The 26,110-nt window shown below is 37.5% G+C and overlaps 1 protein-coding gene and 2 long non-coding RNA genes across 4 annotated transcripts; all 3 read left to right on the forward strand.

The window, feature by feature from the left end:
- The first annotated feature begins 12,218 nt into the window (after positions 1-12,218).
- On the forward strand, positions 12,219-13,868 carry LOC148689423 (hAT dimerization domain-containing protein / transposase-like protein). Its single transcript, XM_088688805.1, has 2 exons — positions 12,219-12,509; positions 12,924-13,868. Exons 1-2 carry the CDS (start codon positions 12,432-12,434, stop codon positions 13,866-13,868), a joined length of 1,023 nt encoding a protein of 340 aa, XP_088544931.1. The 5' UTR covers positions 12,219-12,431.
- Positions 13,869-16,152: 2,284 nt separating this feature from the next.
- LOC148689424 (uncharacterized) lies at positions 16,153-16,788 on the forward strand. Its single transcript, XR_015958708.1, has 2 exons — positions 16,153-16,445; positions 16,551-16,788. It is a non-coding gene; the product is annotated as an uncharacterized LOC148689424 (long non-coding RNA).
- Positions 16,789-22,997: 6,209 nt separating this feature from the next.
- On the forward strand, positions 22,998-25,802 carry LOC148689425 (uncharacterized). 2 transcript variants are annotated; one of them, XR_015958698.1, is made up of 5 exons: positions 22,998-23,293; positions 23,388-23,531; positions 23,632-23,794; positions 23,896-23,969; positions 24,926-25,802. It is a non-coding gene; the product is annotated as an uncharacterized LOC148689425 (long non-coding RNA). The 2 variants fall into 2 exon arrangements; XR_015958699.1 differs by having other exon boundaries at positions 23,388-23,527.
- Positions 25,803-26,110: the final 308 nt, after the last annotated feature.

Consider the following 26,110-nt stretch of genomic DNA (forward strand, 5'->3'; position numbering starts at 1 on the left):
CAAAGGTAGTACCACCCCTACCACCACCACCACCATCTCCAACCCAGTTGTCCCAGTGAAACCTCCTCCACCACAACCACCATCTCTAACAAAGGTTGTACCACCCCCACCCCTATCCTCACCACCATCTCCAACCCCAGTTGTCCCACTGAAGCCTCATCCACCACCACCATCATCTCCACCAAAGGTAGTACCACCCCCACCACCACCATCTCTACCGAAGGTAGTACCACCTCTACCACCACCACCATGTCCACCAAAGGTAGTACCATCCCCACCGCCACCACCATCTCCAACCCCAGTTGTCCTAATGAAGCCTCCTTCACCACCACCACCACCATCTCCACCGAAGGTAGTACCACCCTTACCACCACTACCATGTCCTCCAAAGGTAGTACCACCCCCACCCCCACCATCATCTCCAACCCCAGTTGTCCCAATGAAGCCTTCTCCACCACCACCATCTCCACCAGAGGTAGTACCACCCCCACCACCACCACCATATCAAGGCTAAGCTTCTCAATGTTAACCCCATCATCCCCATTGCTCTTCAGGGGCTCATTAATTGTGGGAAGACTCCTTCCTCTGGATTCCAGTATCCTGCATAAATGATCATCATATCATATTCCTAGATCACAGTTAGTAGTTGTTAATCATGCCATCATTTAGTAATATGTGGCCTCAGCCAGCTTATAATAAAGCATGTCAAAGCTTGGAAGTGTGTACCAAATCGATATACTGTGGTAATTTAGTCATGTTATTTTCTTAAACCTTGGAAGTATATATAATAACTTGAGTTTAAACAAGACCTTGATTAATTCACTGTCAGTTATTCTCCTTTCGAGGACTTACACGGAACACCGTTACCGTGTCGATGACATCATGGTCTTCATTTGTAATAAAGAATTATATGACATTACATTATTGAATCGAGACACTAGTGTAAATATTTTAAATTGATGATCGGATTTGTTCACTGTATTCTTCTAAAGTCGAAGAATCGTTTTATAAAATCAAATCTGAGATAAAATAACCGCTAATTGTGATTTTTCGTTTCTAACCACCGAAGAATTTCATCTCATTACCTAATATTGGTGATTTTTGGTGTGTGCGATATCGGAGTATAACTACTAGAAATTTTGACTTTGCTAACAAAATTTAGTTGTCAGTAAAGATCCTTTCCTAATGAAAAAAATTGTCTGCCATTTTGTCGAGCAAAGCATGTCGCGTAAGAGTTTTCCCGACAGATTTTGATACTTCGTCGGCTAAGGTTCAACTTTTTCTGACAAACTCTTTTTTATCGGCATTTTCATTGTTCTGGACAAATAGTTTCGTTGGTACAAGGCTTTTAAGCCGAGAAATAGTATTATTCAGCCAACAAAATGTGTTTACCGCCGTGAATATTTCATCTGCATAATCTTCTCTCTCCCGACAAAATTTGTTTCGTCGGGAAAGACATTTAATTTATAAAAAAATAAAAAATAAATGCTTTAATGCTCAGCTACTATATATGTATATCAAAATATAATACACAAAATTGTTAAGAAATAATACTTTATTGATTGATAAATTCCGAATGTACATCTAGAGGCTGAATGTGAATATATACAAATCCTGGAATTCTTAAAACTATACAAATCCTGTACAAATGGAAAAGAATGTCCAAGCAATTTGAAACATAGGAAAAATAAGAATTGCATCGAAAAAGGTTAACCCTTCATTCAATCGAGCCATCTGCACAAGTAGAAGTAGAAAGTATTAATATATAAAAACTAAATACAACTAGCACCATAGCATGCAATTGCTGCAATTTGTAAACCAAGCAATCTAAACTTAATTTTGCAATAACTGATACCCAAAATCCAGCTGTATATAGAAATAAAAGGAGCATCGAGTATGTAAACGAGCTACTCATAATTGCTAGACATGGCCAAATATAGCAGGTTAGATCTGCCAAGAAAAACAAAGGAATTAGAAACATAAGTGTTGATGCAAATTTCCGCCATCTTTAGTCTTGACGAAAATGCACCTGCAAAACAATCAACACATTTGATCAAAAATCTAAGCCTCATGCGCCCACGAGGTGGGGGGGGGGATTAGCCCAATGGATCTCCGATGCCTAAATCAGTTTCTCTGAGAGAATAAAGTGTTTAGGGCTTTTTTAGGGGTAGCAAAAGCTCTAAAATTTGGTAGAATATGGGGTATTTATAGGGATAGGCTGACCATAGTGTTAAGGTTTTACCCTACACATGGCAGCCTCCTATTAGCCAATGTGTTTATGGAGAAATAGAAATATTCTCAAAATATTCTCAAGATATTAAATAGGAAATAATATCTTGAGATAATGAGTAATTATCCCTAATTTATTTAAATTGGGATTACTTACTTGATTGGAGTCAATCTTCAATTGGGAATGTATTAAAGATAGGATTTGGGTAATTAATTCTTATCTTTAATTCCATGCTATGGGAAGGTGAGCTGTGGGAAGTCGTATTCAGCTGCTGAGACCTTCAGGGGTGTGAGCTGCACGGGGAGTATCAGATAAGCATGCCTATTTATTGAGGGCAATCTTGTCTTTCTTGAACAAAAGTTCACTTGTCGCCTCTAGAATTTTTGGGATTATTTTGGGCTCCACAAATGCCCCCACACCTATTGGGCTGCATGTAGGAAAATGATAGTAGGTGTAGGAATCCTAAGCTACTTAGGCTTGTAGAATTGTTTCCCAATTTGAACTTGATCTTCGTTTTTGATTTGGAGATAGACTTCTTTGAGGAAAAGGAAACCAATTGCCCCCAATACCTATTAAATTCTGCCTTTAGCAAGGGATTAAATAAATTTGGAGAGCAATCATTATTCCAACAAGGAAAAAAAGCCTGAGGAAATTTTTCTTCCCCTTCCCTTAGTGTTCTCCTTCTCTTGTCCTTGCAAATGGTTGTCCCTCGTTGTTGTTCTTCTTCTCCATGCCGCACCAACGTAAGAAAAATTTGAATTTTCTTCTTCTTGAATTTTTTGGGAGTCTTACAACTGCTTGGTGGCGCAGCACGGGTCGGCTTGGGCTGACCTTTAGGGCTGCTGGGCAAGGGCCTGTGTTGGTGGATGGCGAGGGAGATAGAGACCGGCACATGCTGGATTTCTCTGGTTAGTGCACTGAGCTAAAAAGGCTTAAGTCATGAAGCGTGGGCCTCCCCCTGGACAAGGCCGAGTTGCTTGCAAAAGAGAGAGTGAGAGACCAGGTCCTAGGCCGTCAGGCCTGGCTTGCGGCTGGGCTCCTGTGGTTGGGGCCTAGCCGAGAGAAATAGTGAGGGTCGTGCGGCCTAGTGCAGGGGCGCTAGGTTCGCAGTCCTTCTATGTTTTTTTTTGTTTTTTTTTATTTTTAGTTTTCGCGAGCTGCCTTCTAAATATTTTTCCTCGTACTTTTTGCAAAGATTTTGATATGTCTTCCTTCAATCGCAAAAGTGACGAATATCCTCAATCCTTGTACCGCCAAGGTGGTTCTTCCGGCAATGCTGGCTATTTCAAGGCTGCGCATGTCAAGATCAATTCCGATGAGCTGTTTTGGGATTTTCTTGAGGCGTACAAGCATGTGATTCGATCGAGGGTTCGCATCAAACAGGTGAAAGATGATAGCCGCTATAAACCATGCGGTAAGGGCGTCACTGCTAAGGAAAGGGCCATCAAATTCCATCTGTATTACTTCGTGTTGGGATTTACTTTTCCCATTCTGCGTCTTCTCCAGGAGGTGATCCACTCCATGAAATGTGCGCCTGCTCAGTGTTCCCCAAATGCAGTTCATGCGATGATGGGATTCTCAAACTTGAGCAGGTTCTTTGATCTTGGCTTGACCACAAATGAGTTCTAGTACCTTTTTGAGATTGGCCACAAGGAAAGTGTGGGGCAGTTGAGGTCTCGCCATAGGCTGCTTGATGCTTCTTGCAAAGGTGACCATGAGTAGGCGAGATACACCTTGAAGGTGAGTGGGGAGTAGGAGTTTGACTCTTCTCCTGAGCTGCTGTCCTGACTACCTTTATCAGTGATAAGTGAACTGCTTCATTCTTGTCCTACTTGAATTTTTGTTGAGCTACTCCATGACTTTAATTTATTGATCGTCTTTCTTACTTTGCGTAGATTTAGAAAATGGCTCAACTCTAAAGACTTCAGCATATATGAAGAAAGTTCACATCGCCTTAAGCATTCCTGCTAAGTATCAGGAATGGTGCTGGCTGCTCAGCCTTTTTCGTTGGGAGAAAGGTGGCCTGCCTCCGAAGGAAGAGATAAAGCAAATAAAAGACGAAGTGTTGGCTCGTCCAATCACTATTGTAGAGCTTCCTACCAATGATGGTGGAAAGAAGAGATCTTTATCACCTGCTTGTGAGCCTTTGGCCGAGAAGAAGCCAATGACTTATTCTACTGCTCATGAGAGCTTGTATGCTACCTGAGAAACTAGTCATTAATCTAACTTCCCCCAAGAGGGTGAAGAAGACCGTTAAGCCTGAGCCTGTAAAACCTACTGCTTCAAAGGTGACTACATCCATTGCTGAGAGACTTGCCCAACGAAAGGGTTCGGTAACGCCCCTGGTGTTTGGGTTTATATCGAAGTGTCCGTTGGGAGCTAAGTCCGGTTCGACGTCCGAGAGGCTCGCCGCTATAAAGAGCGAAAAGGTGGATTTTGCAGCTAAGGTGGCGTCTGGGCCTGTTCCTCCTTCTACCGTGACTGACCCGTCTGCGGAAACAGGGAAATCTGTTCATGCGGACAGTTGTGAGAAATCCACCGAGTCTAAGGCTAGAAAGTTTCCCAAGGTTTGTGTGCTGTTGAAGGCTGACCTGATTGAGGTTCTCAATACATGTGCCAAGTTTGTTAACAATGTTGGGAAAGTCGTTATCTGCTCAAACTTCTTTGCGAGGCGTCCTGCTTACTCGATGAGGTTCTCCCTAATTGCCATAATGCATAAGACTTTGATCCTAGCAGCTGAGTCTATGCACGTTGATCATGATGTTGTCAAGTGTGCTAAGGAGGCCGAAATGGTGTTAGTGGCTCAACTTCGCTCAGCTGCTGAAAAGATCGAGAAGCTCGAATCTGAACTCGCTGTTTTGAAGGGGTCTGATGTCTTTGCCCCCACTTTTGTGTAGCTAGAGATTGCTCATCAAGAGGTCGTCAACTTGAAGACTAGGCTTAGTGTGACTCAACCGTTGTTGGAGGATGCAGAGAATGAAATCAGTCGTGTTTCTCTAGTGGTCGAGGACCTTGAGCGTGTCAATTCGGAGCTACGATCTGTTTGTTTTGCCGAGGACGAGGAGCTTATCTTCATGGATACTGAAGTGTCTCGTCACAATGAGGTTGCTAGTAAGCTTGAGTCCAAGGAAGTGGATCTGCAACGTGTGATGTCTGCTAGCGAGAACTTGAAAAAAGAACTAGATGAGCTGCATGGTGCTCACACTGGGTTTGTTGAGGAGAATGTGCAGCTGAAGAATGAGAAAGTTGGTCACGAAGTGGCGCTTGCTTCTTATCAGGCGATTTCTACAAGCTTGGCTATGTAGACCATCTTCAGGGCAAGCCATCGGATTATGAGTTTTCCTAGAATGACTTCGAGACTTTCTCCATTTCTCTAGTTGATCCGCTTAATTTCTCGTTTGAAGCTGCCTTTGGTGGAGCAGCTGAGGGTCAGCTAGTCCAGGCAGGGATGGCTGAGGATGAGCTGATGGAACCTTTGGCTACTAGGAACGATACAGCTGCTGAAGGCGTGGCAGTCAAGGAACCAGTGGTTGCGCAGGCTACTAAGGAATAGTCTTTTTGCTTAGACTTAGGAATTTTCTTCATTTCCTTTTTTGTTATGCTTTATTTGAATTTTGTTGGCCTTCGAGTCGATTTATCAATTTGCTAGAAATTTAATAAACAACTTTTCTTGTTTTGGTTCATCCTTCTATTTTGCTGTGCTTTTTGCAAAACTTTATTATTGGACGGTCGACTGGGTCAGCTATCTCAAGGAAGCAGCCGATCCCATGTCGCCACTTAGGTTTAAGTTTTGTCTTCAGGGCTTCTAGAGCTTTACCTGCAAAAGGAAAAATGCGAGATTTTTAACTTATAAAGTTGTCAGCCGGACTCATGCTTATCGTAGAAAGCAAAGGAGGTCCACGTAGCTATTATAGTTGTGATACTCAAATTTAGTGGCTTCTTGAGCTTTGGCCCTCCTGGGTCATGTTGCGAGATTTTTAACTTATAGAGCCGTCGGCCGGACTCATGCTTCTCTTAGGAAGTAGAGGAGGTCCACGTAGCTGCTATAGTTATGACATTCGACTTTAGTGGCTTTTTGAGCTTTGGCTCTCATGGGGCATGTTGCGAGATTTTTAACTTATAGAGCCATCGGCCGGACTCATGCTTGTCGTAGAAAGCAGAAGAGGTCTGCATAGCTGCTATAGTCATGACAGTCAACTTTGTCCTAACAAAACTTAAATCGTAGACCGTCGGCTGGAAGCACTGCTTTTAAGTAAGTAGACGAGTCCGCGTAGTCATAGCAGGTGTAAGTCTCGGCTTAAGGATTACCTTGGGCTACTAGCCATTAGGTCGTCGGCCGAACATCTTACTTACAGAAGCAAACGACCCGCGTGGCCACTTCAGGCATCGTCTTTGGCTCTAGGAGGTGTTTTAGGTGTGAAGTGTAGGTGGAATCGCGCCTCAGAAGCCACATCCTTCTGAGTTGCAACTTGATTCAACAGGCCACTTAACTAGTATTGCAACACTTTAAAACCAAGTTACATTCATGAAGACTTGCATATTGAGGATAAACCATCTTGTCACGTGAACTCTTTCATGGGCAGGTGTCCTGCACTTAGCGTCTTTTCCGGTTAGAAACCTGGGAACCCGCAGGATTGAATCCTTCAGTCGCCTAAGTCTATTCCAAGGGAATTACTATCTTGGCCAATTCTAGGAGTCTTCCGTCTCAGGTAGTCGCTATATTCAGCATGAACTGAGCAGCCCCACCACCTATCCACGTCTAGATATTCCAGATTAGTTTACCCTCACGTTAGAGAGCTGACGTCATGTCTGCCAGGCAAAGGGTGTCTTCTGCTTGTCACAGGGTTGGTCGGTTTGTTTATACATTTAGCTTGGGCTTGTGAATAATTCCTTCAATATTCATTGAGAATAAAGGCTTTTATTAACATTCCTCATAGGCAGTAATAGCATAACAATTGATAATCCCCGGTATGCGAGGTCTTGTTTGTCGAGCTGCATGAGTCTTCAAACTTTTTACGTCTTGAACGATGTCCAAGGAATGGTGGAAGGTCACACATAGTACTTTCTCAGGCTGTAGGCATTCCACTACTTGTCAATTTCTTTGTCACTTATGGTGGTGAGGGTGTAGCTGCCACTTCCGCATACTCGGCTGATCTTGTACGTACCTTCCCAGATAGGAGCCATCTTATTTTAGCCTTCTCGTTGGGCGATGATGAAGGCTTTTCTGAGGACTAAGTCTCCTAGCTAGAATTGTCAGATTTTCACCCTCTTGTTATAGCTGGAGAAGAGTTTGTTAAATTTAAAAAGTGTTAATCAAAAATTATTTTTTATTTTCTTAAGGATAAGTTTACAAGGTTATTGGGGATAAGTTTATAGAAGCAGCGTACGTGCTGCCATTGCTGCAGTGTTGCAGTGTTACAGTGTTGTTATTGGGGGATAAGTTTACAAGCTGATGCAGTGCTGCTATAGGGGTCAAAAAATTTTGAAGTAAGGATAAGTATACAATGTCATTAGGGTCAAGGGATGCCAATGCCCCCGCATTGGCTCCGCTTGTGTGTGTGTGTGTGTGTATTTCTTATCGTAGTACCAACTTAACTGCTTCCATATTCCAGGAGACTTATTATATTGCAAGGGTGAAGCGTGTTAAAAGAATAAAAGAAAAGCAAGAGGAAGACAAAGAGGCTGTGACTCAGCATTCTTTCAAGTTAGTTTAATGACTGTGTAACTTACTCAATGATTTCTCTCTCCATTTTGAACTAAATGTTTTTCCTTATGGTGATCGAGCCGTAGTTCGAAGACGATTGAACCTTCCATTGCATCCTCAAGGACAATTGATAGGATGAAACCCCTCAGATCTGCAAGTTCATCAGTGAAGGTTTGCTTATGAGTTGCCTATTGTGAATGTTTATTGCTAATTATGTCTTTTAGATTGTATTGGAAATCCACTAACTAATGCTTCAAGTTCTATTGAAGTCATCTTGACTCTTAAGCTTTTAGATACCCGTTGAGAGTGAATCCCACATTGATAGGAGGGACCTTGTATGGGTTTATAAGTAAGTTGGATTACTCCCCATATTTGCAATTGGTTTATGGTTTATGGTGGAACCTCAACTTTTTTCATGGTATCAGAGCATGTTGTTGTACGTGTCAAATGATCAAACGCACTCCACATCACTCCGGTGTGTTGTCCACATATTAGACTTGAAAATTCGCCAGACGTGAGGGGGCGTGTTAAGAATGAATACCACATTGGTAGAATGAGGGATCTTGCATGGGCTTATAAGTAAGTTGGGCTACTCCCCATATTGCCAATTGGTTTTATAGTGGAACATCAACTTCTTCACTACCATGTCACCCTGTTGTGTTGTCCACATGTTGGACTTGAAAATTCGCCACACATGAATGGCGTGTTGAGAATAAATCCCACTTTGATAAATGAGAGACTTTGCATGTGTTTATGAGTAAGTTGGACTACTTCGCATATTGTCAATTGGTTTTATGATGGAACGTCAACTTTCTTTACTGCCATGTTACTGTAGGAGGTTTTTCAAACAAAATTGTTACTGAATCTTTGTTAGTAAATGGTTTGCGATGCGATTGAACTTGACTTCTGATATGTAGTGATCGAGTGACAAGCCATACCTACTAGTAAAATTGACTGTTTGATATAACTCTCAGATGAAAATGAACAGAGATTGATATTAATGAATGTCCTTACTCCTATCTGATTGATGAGAAATTACCAGGACTTGTTTTATGGCTATTCTGTTATTTTGTTATACTGTAACAAATTGTTCCCACTGTTTCCTCAATACTGGTTTAGGAATGTCTCGAGTCAGATCTCAAACCCAATGTTGTCCGTTAGAGGCAAATGCTGGTTGCACCTAGAATAAGTTGTAACTTTCATGTTGTTCAGATCTGATTGCTGAAACCAATGCCATTTAAGTCGATTGATTGCATTTGACTCTGAAATACATGTTTGCATGCAGTCATATTTGATTTGCCGACTTTGACCTCTCAGATGGTTGATTTTGTCAAATTTTTCCCTCCTATGCTCAAAACGTAGAGGATCCGATCACGAGCCTTAGCATATTTTTTCACATTTTTCGTACTTGTAAATTAATTATTATAATTTTCTAATGTGTTTTTTACTTTTAAATTACTTGATACTCCTATTTTTAATGTGTTTATAATTTTTTAATCTCATTCTTTGTCTATAGTATACCATAAAAATAAATAAATAAATAAAACTTAAATTTTTAAAAATTATTTAGAATAATAATACAATAATACATATTTGATATACAATATATACATACACTATGACTATTGTATTCTATAGTAAGTTTTTTAAGTAATTTAAAAAATTAAAATCATCAAAATAACTTTTTTCTTAACGTGTCAAAACAAGTTACCCACGTGTCATCTTCGTATAAACCTATTAAGGACTCGTTATTAACAGGTTCTTATTGTGTGACTTGATAATTAACAACCCGATTAGTTATCATGCTGACCCGAAGCATGATAGGTTTCTTGGGAGGATAACTTCTTGTAGAGTTGGGCCAAGGACAATGCACGACTAAAATAAAGTGTAAGAAAATATCTCATTTCCTTAGCCAGCATAGGATTACTCTATGTTGAGCTTGGACTTCGGTGTCCAAAGTAAACCAAAGTCTCCATTATCGAATAGTTTCATGGGCCTTGTGTACCTTCCTAGCTTTCCACACATCAACCCCTCAAGCAAGTCCTGTGAAACCACATGTCTTGGATCATGTGAGTTTGGTAGGTGTTGGGTTTAAACGAATGAGTTCGACACGACGTGATATATTTCCTTGTTTGGCTTGTTATGATAATTAATCAACTTGTGTAAAACCTTGCTTAACTACTAACTTTTATATAAATAAGCATAATATAAATAGGATTATCATGAAATTGTAAGACGGTCCTAGAACGTTTGGGCAGTGCCGGTCCTGGGAATAGCCCGAGTAGGCAGATGCCTAGGGCCCCCACTTCCGGGGGGGCCCCAAAATTTTATTTATTTATTTATATATAGAGAAGTGTTATTAACACTTTAAAAATCTCATCCTACACTTTTTACAAGTATATTTTTTTTTCCAAATAGAGAAAGTTTGGAACGTACTCTACTAGAATTTTGGAATGCCAATAACAATTTTTTATATATATAATTTTGTAGTTTGAGTAAAATATCTCAATATGAAATTATAAATAAAAAAATTTGGAACTTGCTGTGCAGCTTTTGGCCTCGGGAAGGGTCTGAAGGACCAAAATATTTCTTAAGTATGTGTATATAATATATATATATATATAATATTTTGAGAGTTTGAACTTAATAAAATATTTAAGTATAAAATCGTATAATAGTCTTGAAAGTTGAAACTTGGTGTACAAAGTGTCTTGGGTGGGGTGCAGAGCTTCAGCAACAATTCAACCTTTTCTTTGGGATTTAACGCAGCAACTAGCGAGGCAATCTGTAACTCTGCTCTTGCCGGTCCTGCCCTGCGAATGCAGAGAATCAGTTCTTTCCCACTTGCAGAGGATAGGTAACCTCATTGATCAATGCTTCTATTCTCTTATGCCTTTTTTTTCTACAATTTAATTTGTAAGTGTTTGTAAATATAATTAGGATTTTTTATTTTTCTAGGGTTTAAGATTTGTTTATTTTAATGCTTATTGTTTATGCGAAATTAGAGTATTCACTTGTCAAGTGTCCATATTGCAGTTATAAAATTCGAACTTGTGGATGCACTTAACAAAGTGGTTAAACCCCTTCAAGAAGATAATTGGATTATGGATGCACTTAACAAGGTTGGTTACTTTTGCTTCCTAACTAGTTTTGGTTCAAGATAATTCAAAGTTTCAATATTGAATTTTACCGTATTTTTTATGCGCCTCATTTTGTGTTGTGTCATTTGTATCAAACTTTTGTGTTGGGTAGTGGGTGAAATTTGAATTTTAGTTTGTTTCTCTGTCAATTTGTTGTTTACAGAATATTGAGTTGATTGTTGATTGTGGGGTTGTGATATCCTGATTGAAAAGGAGTTGATTATCTGCCTCCTATTAGAAATAGTAAGCCCACTGACAGAAACAGAAAGTATCTCTTTGGATCTCAAAAAAGAAGAAATAAGGAAAAGGAAGAAGCATTAATAAAGTCTCAAGCTGGATCTCTTAGTAAGTTTTTCAAGAAACAAGATGACAGTTCAGTGAATGAGGAACAAGGAAATCATGACAATAATGGGGAAAAAGATGAATTCATGACTAAGACTAATAACGAAGAGCAAGATGAGCGATGTGAGCCTATATCTGACGGTGGTAGTAAAGAGCAAGAAGATGAACCTTTGATTGAGACTGACATTGAAGAACATGATCAAGCTAATGAGAATGGTAAAGATAATGAAATTGTCTTTCCTTTGAATATTGATGATCCAGGGAATTGGGATAAGATTGATCAAAATCTTAGGGACATGTTAGTGGAAAGAGGTCCTAAAAGAGTTGATGATGTCGCATTTCCAAAAGATAATTCAGATAGGCATTTTTCTTCTGTACATTACATTAGAAAATTGCCTAATGGGGAGACGCAAGATAGGAAGTGGCTAGTGTACTCATGTTCTTTGGATACAGTAATTTGTTTTTGTTGCAAGTTATTCAAGCAAATTGGAATCAAGACTTACCTGGATAATGAGGGTTTTAAGGATTGGAAGAATATTGGTCACAGGCTTACAACTTATGAAACTAGCAAGGAACACATTCACTACATGAGTGAATGGATTGAATTGGAAAGAATGCAAAAATGTAAAACAATTGATGAAAGTGTGCAACAACAAATCAGCAAAGAGAAAGAATATTGGAGACAAGCGTTATGGAGGATAATTGCTGTTGTGAAAAGACTTGCAAAAGTTACTTTGGCATTTCGTGGAGACAATGAGAAGCTTTATGAAGAGAATAATGGAAATTTTTTAAATATGATTGAATGATTGCTGAATTTAATCCTACAATGCAAGAGCACATTCGGCGTATTGATACACATGAGACTCATTACCATTATCTTGGTCACAAGATTCAAAATGAATTGATACAACTGTTGGCAAGTGAGGTCAAAAGTGAAATCATAGCAAGAATCAGATAAGCAAAGTATTTTTCAGTGATACTTGATTGCACTCCAGATGCGAGTCATGAAGATCAAATGTCTCTTATAATAAGGTGTGTGGATGTTACAAAAACTCCAATAAAGGTTGAAGAATTCTTTTTGGAATTTCTGAATGTACATGACTCAACAGGACGTGCACTATTTGATGTGTTTTTAGGTGCATTGAGCACTCTTGAACTTGATGTTGATGACATAAGGGGACAAAGTTATGACAACGGTTCAAATATGAAAGGCAAAAATAAAGGCGTGCAAAGCAGAGTACTTGAAATAAATCCTAGAGCATTCTACACTCCATGTGGCTGTCATAGCCTTAATCTTGCACTTTGTGATATTGTCAACTGTTGTCCTAAAGCTATGTCTTTTTTTGGAGTGGTACAACGTATATATACATTGTTCTCATCCTCAACAAAGCAATGGAAAGTTTTTATAGATCATGTGCAAGGAAGTCACACCCTCAAACCATTGTCACAATCTCGTTGGGAAAGTCATATTGAAAGTGTTAAACCCATAAGAGAAAGTGCTCAACAGATAAAAGATGCTTTGATTCACTTGGCAAATACTAGTAAAGATCCTAAGTCAAAAAGTGAAGCCGAATCCCTAGCAATCCATGAGCTGGAGAATTTTGAGTTCTTGTTAGGTATGGTTATTTGGCATGAATTGCTGTTTGCTATTAATACTGTTAGCAAAACTCTTCAAAAAGAAGACATGCATATTGATGTTGCTATTGATCAATTGAAAGGGCTTATATCCGTTCTTGATCGGTATAGAGAAACTGGATTTGAAGAGGCAATGAATAAAGCTAAGAAAATAGCAAGTGAGATGGAGATTGAACCTGTTTTTTGTGAGAAACACATCATTCGAAGAGAGAAACAGTTTGATGAGAGTGCTTGTGAAGTGGCAACACAATCAGCAATTGAAGCTTTTAGAGTTGATTACTTCATTTATATAGTTGATCAAGCTCGGACTTCACTTCATATCAGGTTTGAACAATTTCAGAAATACGAAGAAACTTTTGGGCTTTTATTTAATTTGAAGAAGTTAAAAGATGTAGACAATGATAGCTTGAAGAGTTTTTGTATCAATCTTGAAGGATTTCTGAAACATGGTGAGCATTCTGATATTGATGGAAATAACTTATTTATAGAGCTAAGAATCTTGAGAGAAACTTTGCCAAAGGAAATAAATCGGGCAATGGAAGTGCTGAAATATATAAGACAAATGGATGGTTGTTTCCCGAATGCATGGGTCACTTATCGTATTTTGTTAACCATACCAGTTACAGTGGCCTCTGCAGAAAGAAGTTTCTCAAAATTAAAGTTGATAAAATCGTATCTTCGATCAACTATGTCACAAGAAAGATTAAATGGGTTGGCTATTTTGTCAATTGAAAAAGAATTAGTTGAAGAGTTAGATTATGTAAACTTAATTAGTACATTTACGTCTAAAAACACGAGATGTGTAATATTTAAGTAATGTTTGCATATCTTGCTTCTTTGGATATGAATTCTATTGATTTTTTTATGTAGAAATGAACTTTTTCATGTATTTAGCGAAACCTTTTCTTATACATATAAATGTACAACAAGTCAGGTGTCAAAGAACTTTAGGGCCCCCATTCGAAGGCTCGCCTAGGGCCCCTAATTTCTCAGGGCCGGCCCTGCGTTTGGGCTTTCAATCCTTATGGATCTTCTGGGGAATTGTGTGAAATTTTGGGCCTCAGCATGTTTCCCTTCTCCGGTCATCCTAACAGGCCAACCCCATCACCAATTCTTCTCTTCTCCGACAACCCACCTCTAATCCCTCTGTTCTGTATTAACTGTGACTTGTCATCCTTCGTCGAGGACAACAATGATTACTGAGGACGGCCACCCACGATGAATTGACGTTGTCGTTCCAGAAGGTATTTCCCCGCGATTGCTGAAGTCTAGAGCTTGGATTTTGCAGATGATGGCAAAGTCAGCAAAGTAGCCGTGGTCGTGGACTTGTTGTGGTTATGGAGGATGGAAGAGAACTTGGAGGACAGGAGGGGGATGGTGGTGGGGTCAACGGAGGATAGATGAATTGGTGGGTAATATCTGCCATGGAAAAAATGAGAGGAAGAATATGTTGTTTGGTTAGGAACATAAGATGAAGGATGTGTGTTTGGGGTATGCCGATAGCAATTGTTGGGAGAGGTTTCAAATGACATGTGTCTGTCTGTATTCAATTCTTCCACGTAAGGGTTGAGTAAAATTAGTGTGCTGATTGGTCAACACTCAAGTATTCTCCTTAAATTAGTATATAAAAGTAGACCTGGTAATTTCTTACCCGACACGAAAATAAAGGGTTTCGGATTAACACGATAACTAATCGAGTCGTTATCAGGTCACACGATAAGAATCCGATAATAACAGGTCCTTAACAGGTTTACACGATAATGACACGCGGGTAACCTATTTCGACACGATAAAAAAAAAAGTTATTTTGATGATTTTAATTTTTTAAACTATTAAAACAATTACTATAAAATACAATAGATATACTGGATTTGTATATATAGTTTATTAATTATTATTGTATTATTATTCTATATAAATTTTAAAAATTTAAATTATTTATTTATTTTATAGTATACTATAGGTAAAAAGTGAGATTAAAAAAATTATAATAATTAATTTACAAGTGCGAAAAATGTGAAAAAATATGCAAACGCTTGTAATTGCATCCTCTACGCTTTGAGAATGGGTACATCGTCGTTTGAATTTTTAAAACCATACAAACCCTTACGAATAATATTTTTAAGGGAGTTCAAAATAAATAAAATTCATAATCATTAATGTATAAGTCTGAAAAATGTGAAAGCATATATAACGCTCGTAATTGCATCATCTACACTTAAACGATGGTTACATGGTTGTTTAGATTTTTAAAATCCTCCAAATCTCATGAATAGTGTTTTTTATTTGAGTGCAAAATTAATAATTATTATTGTAGAAGTTTGAAAATGTAAAAAAAAAAAAAATAGAGAACCACTCATAATGACAAGCTTTACAACTTTCTTGAAGGGATCAACTCCGAAATCTGACACCATAATCCATAAACCTTAGATTTAAATTTAACCGTTCATTGTTATTTACGCTTTATTCTACTCATCGAATTTCATTTTTTAGATTTTCTTTTTTGTAAAGTGATCTTTAAGCTGATGTAGAAAAATGAACGGTTCAGATCGTTGATTTGACATTCCGATATTTACGGTTAACTAAAATATGAGAAGATGTTATATAATTTCTAGAGACTTTATAAACTTTGAGCTATATTTTCACTAATGGTAAAACTCTGAACGTAATATTAACGATCCGAACCATTCATCTTCTTGCATCTTCTAAGAGATCATGTTTTCAAAAAAGAAAATCCGAAAAAACAAAATTTGGTGAGAAGAATGGAGCATAAATGTAAACGACAATCAACGGTTAAATTTAGATCTATAGTTTTTGTGATTATAGTGGCATATTTTGGAGTTGAGTCTTTCATGAAAATTGTAAAGCTTGTCATTACGAGCGTTTGTATATATTTTTTATATTTTTCAGATTTTTACATTAATTAAAAAACCTTACTTAAACAATAGCCATAGATTTAATCTCATTTATGTGAGATTAAATCTTTACCATTGGATTCTATCTCACTTATATTATTATATTTTTGGGACAAAAATACCCCTCCCCTTTTCAATATTTTCACCATCTAATCCCAGAAAAACCTAATCTTCTATAATCTCATCACATTTCACAGCCATACTCCGCAGCCGCAATCGTAGTGGGACGGAATCTCAACGTCTCTACATCTCCACATCTTCCTCACTTTGCCCCTCCCATCTACTTCATCTTCCTCGCTTCACCCATCCCACTAATCTTGTCTCGAGTTTTTCGCCCTTCGGAGAAAACCCAAATACCACAGCCCAATTGAAAATCGGCCTGCGAGATCAATAAAGAAGCAGAGAGGGTCGGTCGTCCTCAACGTTGAAGATCAGCAGTAGCAGCAGAAGCAGCAGCGGCTTTGCTCTCAACGTTGAAAGTATAGTTTTTGCTTTTACGCACAAGTGTTCAATCGTATTTTGATAGATTATGTTCGGACCCTAGATATCTAGGCTGATTACTGTCAAATGTTTTTGAAATGCAGAGCTCAAAGGCGGTGAAAAGAAACGAAGAAGAAACTATCTAAGTTTTCCTATAAATTTCCAAATCATGTTACTACGTTGTTGAATTATGATGAATCCCTGTCCGCCATTGTGTCCTGTCTGCCATAGTGTATATGGTGTGAGCAGGGCGTGTGTGTATAGAATTCTTCTTTTTTGTTTAGGAAATCCGGTCACCAAGATGGGTTAATTGTTCATCATAGTTCTTGTTATTTTGAATCAGGGTCTCTGTTTTTTTTTTTTTTTTTTTTTTTTTTTCTGGTTTGCAATACACTGCGTGTGGAAGCATGGTCAATTTACTGGTTGAGATTCGAGACTGCTGTTTGCACTCATTTACAAAGTTTTCTGTCATAAGAAGTTGTTAGCCTTGATATTCTCATGATGCCTTTTGCTTTCTACTTACACAAATCATGGCTCTTGCCCTAATTGTTTATGAAAGAATATATTTTTCTTATCGGATAACGGGTTGACGGGTTGGGTCATATTACCTAATAGTATTAACGGGTTAATTTCGGATCGGGTTATATTACCCGTTTATTTTAACGGGTATTACACAACATGATCCGTTAAGCTATCGGGTATGGCACGAAAACGACACGAACACGAGAAACATGACATGAATGCCAAGGTTGACAAAATATAAAATCGTAAAGGGTAAAATAGGCATAGAAAAAATTGAAAGTCGGTGAAAAATTTATTGTGAAAATATATAATTTTTAGGTTTTCACTAAATACACTATCATGTAGACATGACATTTGTGTCGTATTTTTCGTGTTCATGTCATTTTTGTGTCATACCCGATATCTTAACGGGTCGTTTCATGTAATATTTGTTAAAATAAAGAGGTATTATGACTTGATACAAACTTGACCCGTTAATATTAACGGGTAATATGACCCAACCCGTTACTCGTTAAAGAAATTATATTTTAAACCAATAAATAATCAAATGAAAAACATAATACTAAATTAGTATATATATACCACATTGTAAGATTAATATTACTTCAAAACATAAAAACACATTTGTCTTTCAAGTGTCACATAAATATTAATTAGTGTAGAAGTATGGAAAGTATTGAAAAATATATAACTGCTCGTAATGACAAAATTTACAACTTTCGTGAAAAGCTCAACTTTGAAATTCATCACTATAATCACATAAACTATACATAGAAATTTAATCGTTGATTGTCGTTTACAATTACGCTCCATTCTTTTTAACAATTTTTTTTTTCTTTTCAGAATTTTTTTTTTTTTTTTTAAACATGATGGTTTAGAGGATGCAGGAAGCTGAACAGTTCTAACTGTTGATATTACGTTCACAGTTTTATCATTAGTGAAAATATTGTTCAGAGTTTATAAAGTCTCTTGAACCTATATAACATCAACTCCTATTTCAGTTAATCGTAAATATCCAAACGTGATATGAACGATCTGAACCGTTCATTTTCTACATCTGCTAAAAGAACATGTTTTCAAAAATGAAAATCTAAAAAAACGAAATTCGATGAGTAGAATAAATGGTAAACAATAATTGACGGTTAAATATAAATCTAAGGTTTATTGATTATGGTGTCGGATTTTGGGATTGACCCCTTTACGAAAGTTGTAAAACTTGTCATTAAGAGTGATTGTGTGTGTGTGTGTGTGTGTGTGTGTATTTTACAATTTTCACACTTCTACAATAATTATTATTATTAATTTTGCACTCAAATAAAAAAACAATATTCATGAGGGTTTGGATGGTTTTAAAAATCTAAACAACGATGTAACCATTGTCTGCACATGGATGCTGCAATCATGATCATTTATATATACTTTGACATTTCTCACACTTGTACATATATAATTATGATTTTTTATTTATTTTAAACTCCCCTAAAAATAATATTCACGAGGTCTTATAGGGTTTTAAAAATTCAAATGATGATGTACCCATCTCAAAGCATAAAAGATGCGATCACGAGCGTTTGCTTATTTTTCACATTTTTCGCACTTGTAAATTAATTATTATAATATTTTTTTTAATGTGTTTGATATTTTTGAATTACTTTGATATTTTAATTTTTTAATGTATTTTATAATGTTTTAATCTCACTTTTAAGAGGATAGAACATGTATGAGTCTGACTGTATAAGAGTGTAAAAAACTTTGTAAGGTTGTTGACTCTAAAATTAAAAGTCTGTCTTTTTGCCTATACTAATACTATACTAGTTGATTTGAATTTTGGACAACATGTCAAATAAAATTTATCCCAGTAACAATAGTAAGAAACTCTCATAATAAGAATAAATAAATAAAACTTAATTTTTTTTAACTTATATAGAATAATAATATAATGATACATATTTAATATACAATATATAGACTATGGCGATTGTATTTTATAGTAAATTTTTTTAGTAGTTTAACTTTAAACCATCAAAATAATTTTTTCTTAACGGGTTGAAATGGATTACCCGCGTGTAAACTCATTAAGGACTCATTATTAACGGCTACTTAACGAGTGACCCGATAACAACCCAATTAGTTATCGTATTGACTCAAAACCTAATATTTTCGTGTCTTTTTAATGGATCGTGTAAGAAAGCTCTAATACGACATGATATTTTCGTGTCATTTTAATGGTTCGTGTAAGAAATTTTCAGGTCTACAAAATCAACCTTTCTAACTTGGAGAATTAGAATGTCTTACAATTTTTCTATAGTTTTTTTTTTTTTTTAGTACAAAGACATATTTTACACTTTTGGGGGGGGGGGGGGGGGGAAGGGGGGGGAGATGGGGGTTCGGCTAAGTCACACAATGGGCAACCTAAATTGGTATCGAATTCGCTATCCACAAGATTCGAACCTAAGACCTCTCACTTACAAGTTACAAGTAAAGAGGAGTACTGACACACCCCGACCCAGAATGTCCACTAGGACTCCGAATCGAGCTGTGTTGGCTGACACCTAGAAGGTGACGAAGCCATAAAGTGTAGTGATGTGGAAAAATGTGAATAAATTTAAACCTAAAAGTGCCTAAATACAAGAGTGCGCAGTAAGCGGGAATGATCCCATTTCACACGTAATGACAGAGCATAAGTATAGTACAGTAAAATAGGGTGAGAATCAGACCATCGATGGTAATTGTCTACACCAAGATTTGCTAATAATCCTCGTCGGTATGAAACTCTGCTACTAGAACCTAGAAGGGCAAAAAACAAGGGTGAGTGGGCTTAAAAATAAAGTTTTAATAAAAACCTTTGAAAACATTATAACCCCTCACCGTAAAACAAGTATAGTTTCCAGAAAAATCATACTACGTATAAGTATGAAATCAAATGCATGCTAACAGTAAATCAAGAAGTACGCCACAACACTGTAACTCAATAGCAATACAAATATAGGCATGTGCTCAACAATCTATACTACCACGCAAGTCGGAGTCACCTAATGTGACCGTGAAGGATAACACTATTCGTTGTCACATACGAGTTGGAATTGCCTATTGCAATATGTACAACAAGGTTAGCACCTAACTTGGATCCAAGGTGAGCGTGCAATGCTGATGTGAACATCACGTGAAGGACTAGCCTGGCCCTAGGGTGAGCACTAACACCTGGGTGTAGCAATGATGAGCCGACTATATGAATATAAGCATGCCATACAATTCAATCATTCCAACCAATACCATAAACTTACCTGAACTTACCTGCACGTCCCGTAGGATTACTTTTTCTTTTCACAACAATACAATATTTATGAGCAGGTAAAATTCATATGAAAATGCCATAATCAAATATAAATCTCAACTATCACAGCATTTTTAAAATTAGGCAAATCATGGCATAATATGCATAAATCAATTTAAAAGCATTTTTAGAAACTATCAATCACATACACACACACACACACACACACACACTATAAAAAGGAAAAAACCCACTCACCTGAGGTCCGCGCCACAACTCCCTAGCACAAACATCGAGGCATCATGAACGATCGGTGTCTAGAACAATTATCAAATCACATTTCATAATCCTTATCGATAGAACATGTAACTTACATAAAACACATCCCCAAGGACATTCTAGAATGATTTGAAACCCATTGACCAAAAGTCAACCGTCAGTCAAAGGTCGACGATAGGGTCCATAACTCTACGTAACTCAATTCGGAAGATCCGCACCTCGGATTTCTGATCTGTAACTTCCAAAGATCCACATTATGCTTCTAGAACATCATACTAAAGTTTCATTACGATCCAACAGTTGGATCTTCCCAAATTGGATTTGTTTTCGTAAAATAAAACGTTGACCGCCAATTGAATTTGCAATCGTCACATCCCGACTCCGCTGTAGCACGATATTGTCCGCTTTGGGCCACGTCCTCACGGATTTGTTCCTGGGCAAGAGAACCTCACTACCCAAAACGCGTCATACTAGGAAAAGAGGGGCATGAACATATAAAGCCAAGGACTAACCCTCACCCCGCCGATGTGGGATACTACAATCCACCACCCTTAGGGAAACCATCGTCCTCGTCGGAACATCTGAACGGACAGTGAGTCTGGCTCTGATAAGTACCACCAGACTGTAGTTTTGAGTGATATTTATCCCTTTTAAAGATTTCTTTAAGGTGCTTTAACCAATTGTCACCTCAATAACTTTCTTTTTCTTTAATTTCCATGTCATTAACTCAAATGCATTTATATAGAGGCATAGCTTAGCAACTAATTGCCTATAATATAAGAAGGTTTAAATGTTAAAATGGTCCCTGTGTTTTAGCCATTGTGTCAATTTAGTCCCTGTGTTTTTAATTTTGCAAATTTGGTTCTTGTGTTTATCTTCATTAGCCAATTAAGGACATTTACATCTAATTTCTGTGAAAAAAAAAAAATTACAAATAACCATTAACTTATTTATAAAAATATTTATTTGATGTAAAATATTTAAAAATGAAATAAAATTAAAAATTAAAAGAAAATTTATTCTTCTCCCAACTCCCCGACATCCTCCTTAACATTACTCCCTGTTATGTCATAACCTTAATCATTTTTCAGATTGAAAGTTTTATCTCTTATATGTGTTACTTCTTATTGATTTTCATTTTTCTATAAAGAGAAAGGGTAATTATATCTTATATAATTTTCCTTATGAATTTTTTAAAAGATATTGAATGAAATGTCCTTAATTGGCTAACATAGACAAACACAAGGACTAAATTAGCCAAATCGAAAACACGAGGATTCAATTGGCTATATAGCTATAACACAGGGATCGTATAAGAATGTTAAAATGTTAAAATGGTCCCTGTGTTTTAGTCATTATGTCAATTTAGTCCCAGTGTTTTCAATTTGGTCAATTTGGTCCTTGTGTTTATCTCTGTTAGCCAATTAAGGACATTTACATCTAATTTCTATAAAAAATAATTTATAAATAACTATTAACTTATTTATAGAATTATTTATTTGATGTAAAATATTTAAAATTGAAATAAAATTAAAAATTAAAAGAAAAATTATTCTCCTCCCAACTCCGCGACCTCCTCCCTAACATTACCCCCTCTCTTTTTTATGTCACAACCTTAATCATTTTTCAGATTGGAAGTTTTGTTTCTTATATGTGTTATTTTGCATTGATTTTCATTTTTCTATAAAGAGAAAGGGTAATTATATCTTATATAATTTTTCTTATGAATTTTTTAAAAGATATTGAATGAAATATCCTTAATTGGCTAACATAGACAAACACGAGAACTAAATTGTCCAAATCAAAAACACGAGGATTAAATTGGCTATATAGCTATAAACAAGGACCATTTTGACATTTAAGCCATATAAGACCATCTCCAAAGGAGATGTCAAATTTTAGACATAAAATTTGAATTTGACAGCTTATGTGGCACTTTGACATCTTTTAAAATTTTGTTCTCCACCCGATATGTCAAATTAAACTATTATTTTACTACACTATTTTATTTTAATAATTATATTATATATTTTAAATTTACATATATAAGTAATTGATAATAAAAATTATTCGAATTAGACTGCAAATATTCTAAAAGTGAAATCAAAACCCCAAATCTGAAGTCTTTGATTGTTTGATTCACAGGAGGAGAGACAGAGGGAGAGAAAGCGTGACGTGATGAAGAAGGGAGCACAGAGACCAACTGATTCCACAACGATCTATAGAGTTTTAGGCCTTTGCGGCGTCGCGTTGTTTAAAAACAAAGGAAAACGGTTAGAGTCTGAGAGGTGGGTGGAAATTCTAGGCTTCTAGGAAGAAGACGTTCTGGAAATTGGACAAGATTTAATTTTGAAATTCGATTTGGGTCATTGGGGTTTCTTGATTTTTTTGCACAAGATTAATTTTGACTGTGATTTGTGTTTTAGAAAGCGCAGAACACAGAGAAGGTGTCACAACCCGTCCCGGAATTTTAATTCCGAGGACGTGAAGTTATGAAAATGCCCTTAAACGGGACTAAGGGGCGTAAAATATGTTGTAACTTGATGATTTGGGGATTGGGTAGGATCCCACCTCCCTCAAATCTCTCCCTCATTCCCGTACCTTGTCTCTCTCTCTCCTCCCTCACAAATCTCTCATTCACTCTCCATTTTCTCTCTCTCCTTCGAACTCACACGGACCACCCACAAACCACCCTAAAACTATACCAACGAAGGATCTAAGACCACCATCGTACTCCTGAGGACCACACGAACACGATGGTACCAATTTCAGGTGAGTTTCACTTCGGAAAATATGGATTTCAATTTCACTGTGCGTGTGCACTGTTCATGCACACGCAAAACTTGATGTTTTTGGGATTTTGAAGCTTGTAGGAAGCTTGGTGAGGTCCTAAGGAAGCTCGGAGTGCTTCGTTTGAAGGAATTGGACGTCGGGATCATCGTGGTCAAAGTTGGCCGGAGCTTTCGAGGGGTTTTCCGGCGAATCCACGGCGAGTTAGGGGTCAAGGTAGGTATGGATTTGTTCGTCTCGTCAATACCTTCATTTTGATATATAGTACGTCGAAAATGGTTAAGAAATGAAGAAGTTATGACACTTTGAAGTTTACCCAGAAATTCCGGCAAAACACCCACCGCCGGCGAAACCAGTCCGGCGACGCGAGGAAGAAGACGCGCGCGTGGGCAACGCGTGAACAGTGCGCGTGGGGGCGCGTGAGAGCTCCAAATTGAGTTCTGAAAATTGTCACGCGTTCGTGACGTCGTGTAGATCACCGTGGTATATTCATACACCCAAATTGAGCAACGTATGAGAAAGTTATGGACGAATGTTTGGTGTATGTGCGTTAAATAACGTCAATTTGGTTACTTTTTGTATAGGTGAAAATTATACAGAGGAAGAATGTAACCAAGCTAGGGGAGGTTCAGGGACCTATGAGACGTCGATGTGATCAGTGAGTGGGCAGTTATTTTTCAGTATATATATATATATATACGTATGCTTGACGTATTTTAAAAGAAATACGAATTAAATATCCTGTCATATATGCATCATATTTTAATATGTGCATTACCATAATTATGCATACTGTTGCATGGTGCTGAGGAGGCCCAGGTAAGCTACATTTAATATACATTTGATATACGTATGAAATACGTTTGGAATACGATTGAAATACTATCATCACATGCATTAGTAGTGGCATACAATTATATATGTGTATTTGGTGCTGTGGACGCACAGGTAAGTGCCAGGTAAGTGGTATTCATGTTTGTATTCAGTAGTAGTTGAGATGTTTAGAGAGCTCATAATCTGCACCCCCGGTGTTAGTGCTCCCGCCCGAGGCCAGGGCACAGCCTTCACGTGTATGTTCACCAGCACCGCATGCTCGCCTTGGATCCAAGTTAGGTGCAAGCCTGTCGTACAGACCACATTAGGTGGTTCCGACTTGTAGGTGACCCGCGATTTATCGCACAGCTTCACGTGATCGTAGCACTAGAGCATATATATATTACACCCAGCCTGTCGTACAGACCACGTTAGGTGGTTCCGACTCGTGTGCAGATTCAGATATTGAGTTGAGATTGGAGCTCTATATGCAGCCGTACAGGTCACGTTAGGTGACTCCCGGCTGCTAGATTATATGTTATTGATGTGATTTACGCTTGAGCACTTACATTTGATTATGAGTTTCCGTTGTGGCATATTCTCGAGCATGAATGGCATATTTATGAGCATGAATGATATATCTTTGAGCATGACTGGCATATCTATACATACGTATATATGTTATATTCTGGGAAACTATACTTGTTTTACGGCGAGGGGTTAGTATATGCAAAAGAGAAAAGAAGGTTTTGAATATGTTCGTTTTGCTGACCCACTCAATTTTGTTTTGCGCCCCTTCAGGTTCAAGAATTGCAAAGGTGTGGTGACTACGAGGAAATTCAACGGTGTTCTGACAGAATGGACCAAATAAGGACTCACCTTCGGGTGTTTCATTTTAGAAGTTGTATATTTTTAAAGCTTCCGAACTGTGCAAATGGTTACGTCACTCTCACGTGACGGCCAGCATGCCCTCCTTCGGGACGGGGTGTGTCAGTTGGTATCAGAGCCTAGTTTCAATCTTGGACATCTTGAGAAGTTCTAGTGAATTCTGTCAGAACTACACCGCCTCGTAGCAAACCACGTAGTTAGAGGAACTTAGTCTCCCTGATTTAGCTATTAGGGGAAACTATTATTTTGGGTGATTCAGCATATTATCTGAAAGGGACATTTTAAGATGGGTTATGAGTTGAATTTGAATCACCTTATGAAATGATGAACCTGAGGGAGCAAAGTGATGGATTAATCAATTGGAAAAGATGTTTTGGATTATGCAAGTCAAAGGAATCTTCCTTTTGACAGAAGGGTTGAGACGACTACCTGGTTTGAGTTATGAACTTGTATCCTGGTGGAAACAGGAGTATAATTCGTTGTCACCGAAGGAAACAGCCGATTGAGAATTGTTTAAGGACTTGTTTAAAGAAAAGAATTATTCCTTCGGCATCTTATGATGATAATAAGCAAGAGTTTGCGATTTGAGACAAGGAAAGATGACGGCGAATAAGTATTATAGAAAGTTCTCAGACTTGCCTCGTCCCATTCGAATATTGCTTCTATTTTGATTGAAGTGTTATATTGTTTTAGGCTGGGTGGCATAAGGCAGTGGTATTTTGGGTGACCACTATCCATTGTAATTCTTACCAGGAGTATACAAGATGTTGTTGAGCCTTGAGGACTCTGAAAACATGTTCAGCGAGAGTAAAGAAGAATGATAAAAGAATGGGAATCAAAAGAGGACGATAAAGTTAATGATTCGTCATATCAAGAATATAGAAAGATTCAGAGCTTCAAGAGAAGTGAAGCTAGAGCTAATTCTTCCAACTGAGGTTTTAATGCCATTGATCAGAGGTGAAGTGATAGATGTATTGGTAATCCCAGATCTCAGAGACAAGGTGATTTTGGTAAAGGAAATGTACCTTTGTGCTGTAGGTACAATAATGGACACCTTTGAGAATGTAGGCGAGAAAGCAGTGGACGCTTTACAAATGG

This window comes from Pyrus communis, chromosome 17 (genome assembly GCF_041283825.1).
Source record: "Pyrus communis isolate YQ-2024b chromosome 17, ASM4128382v1, whole genome shotgun sequence".
In the NCBI taxonomy this organism is placed as follows: domain Eukaryota; kingdom Viridiplantae; phylum Streptophyta; class Magnoliopsida; order Rosales; family Rosaceae; genus Pyrus; species Pyrus communis.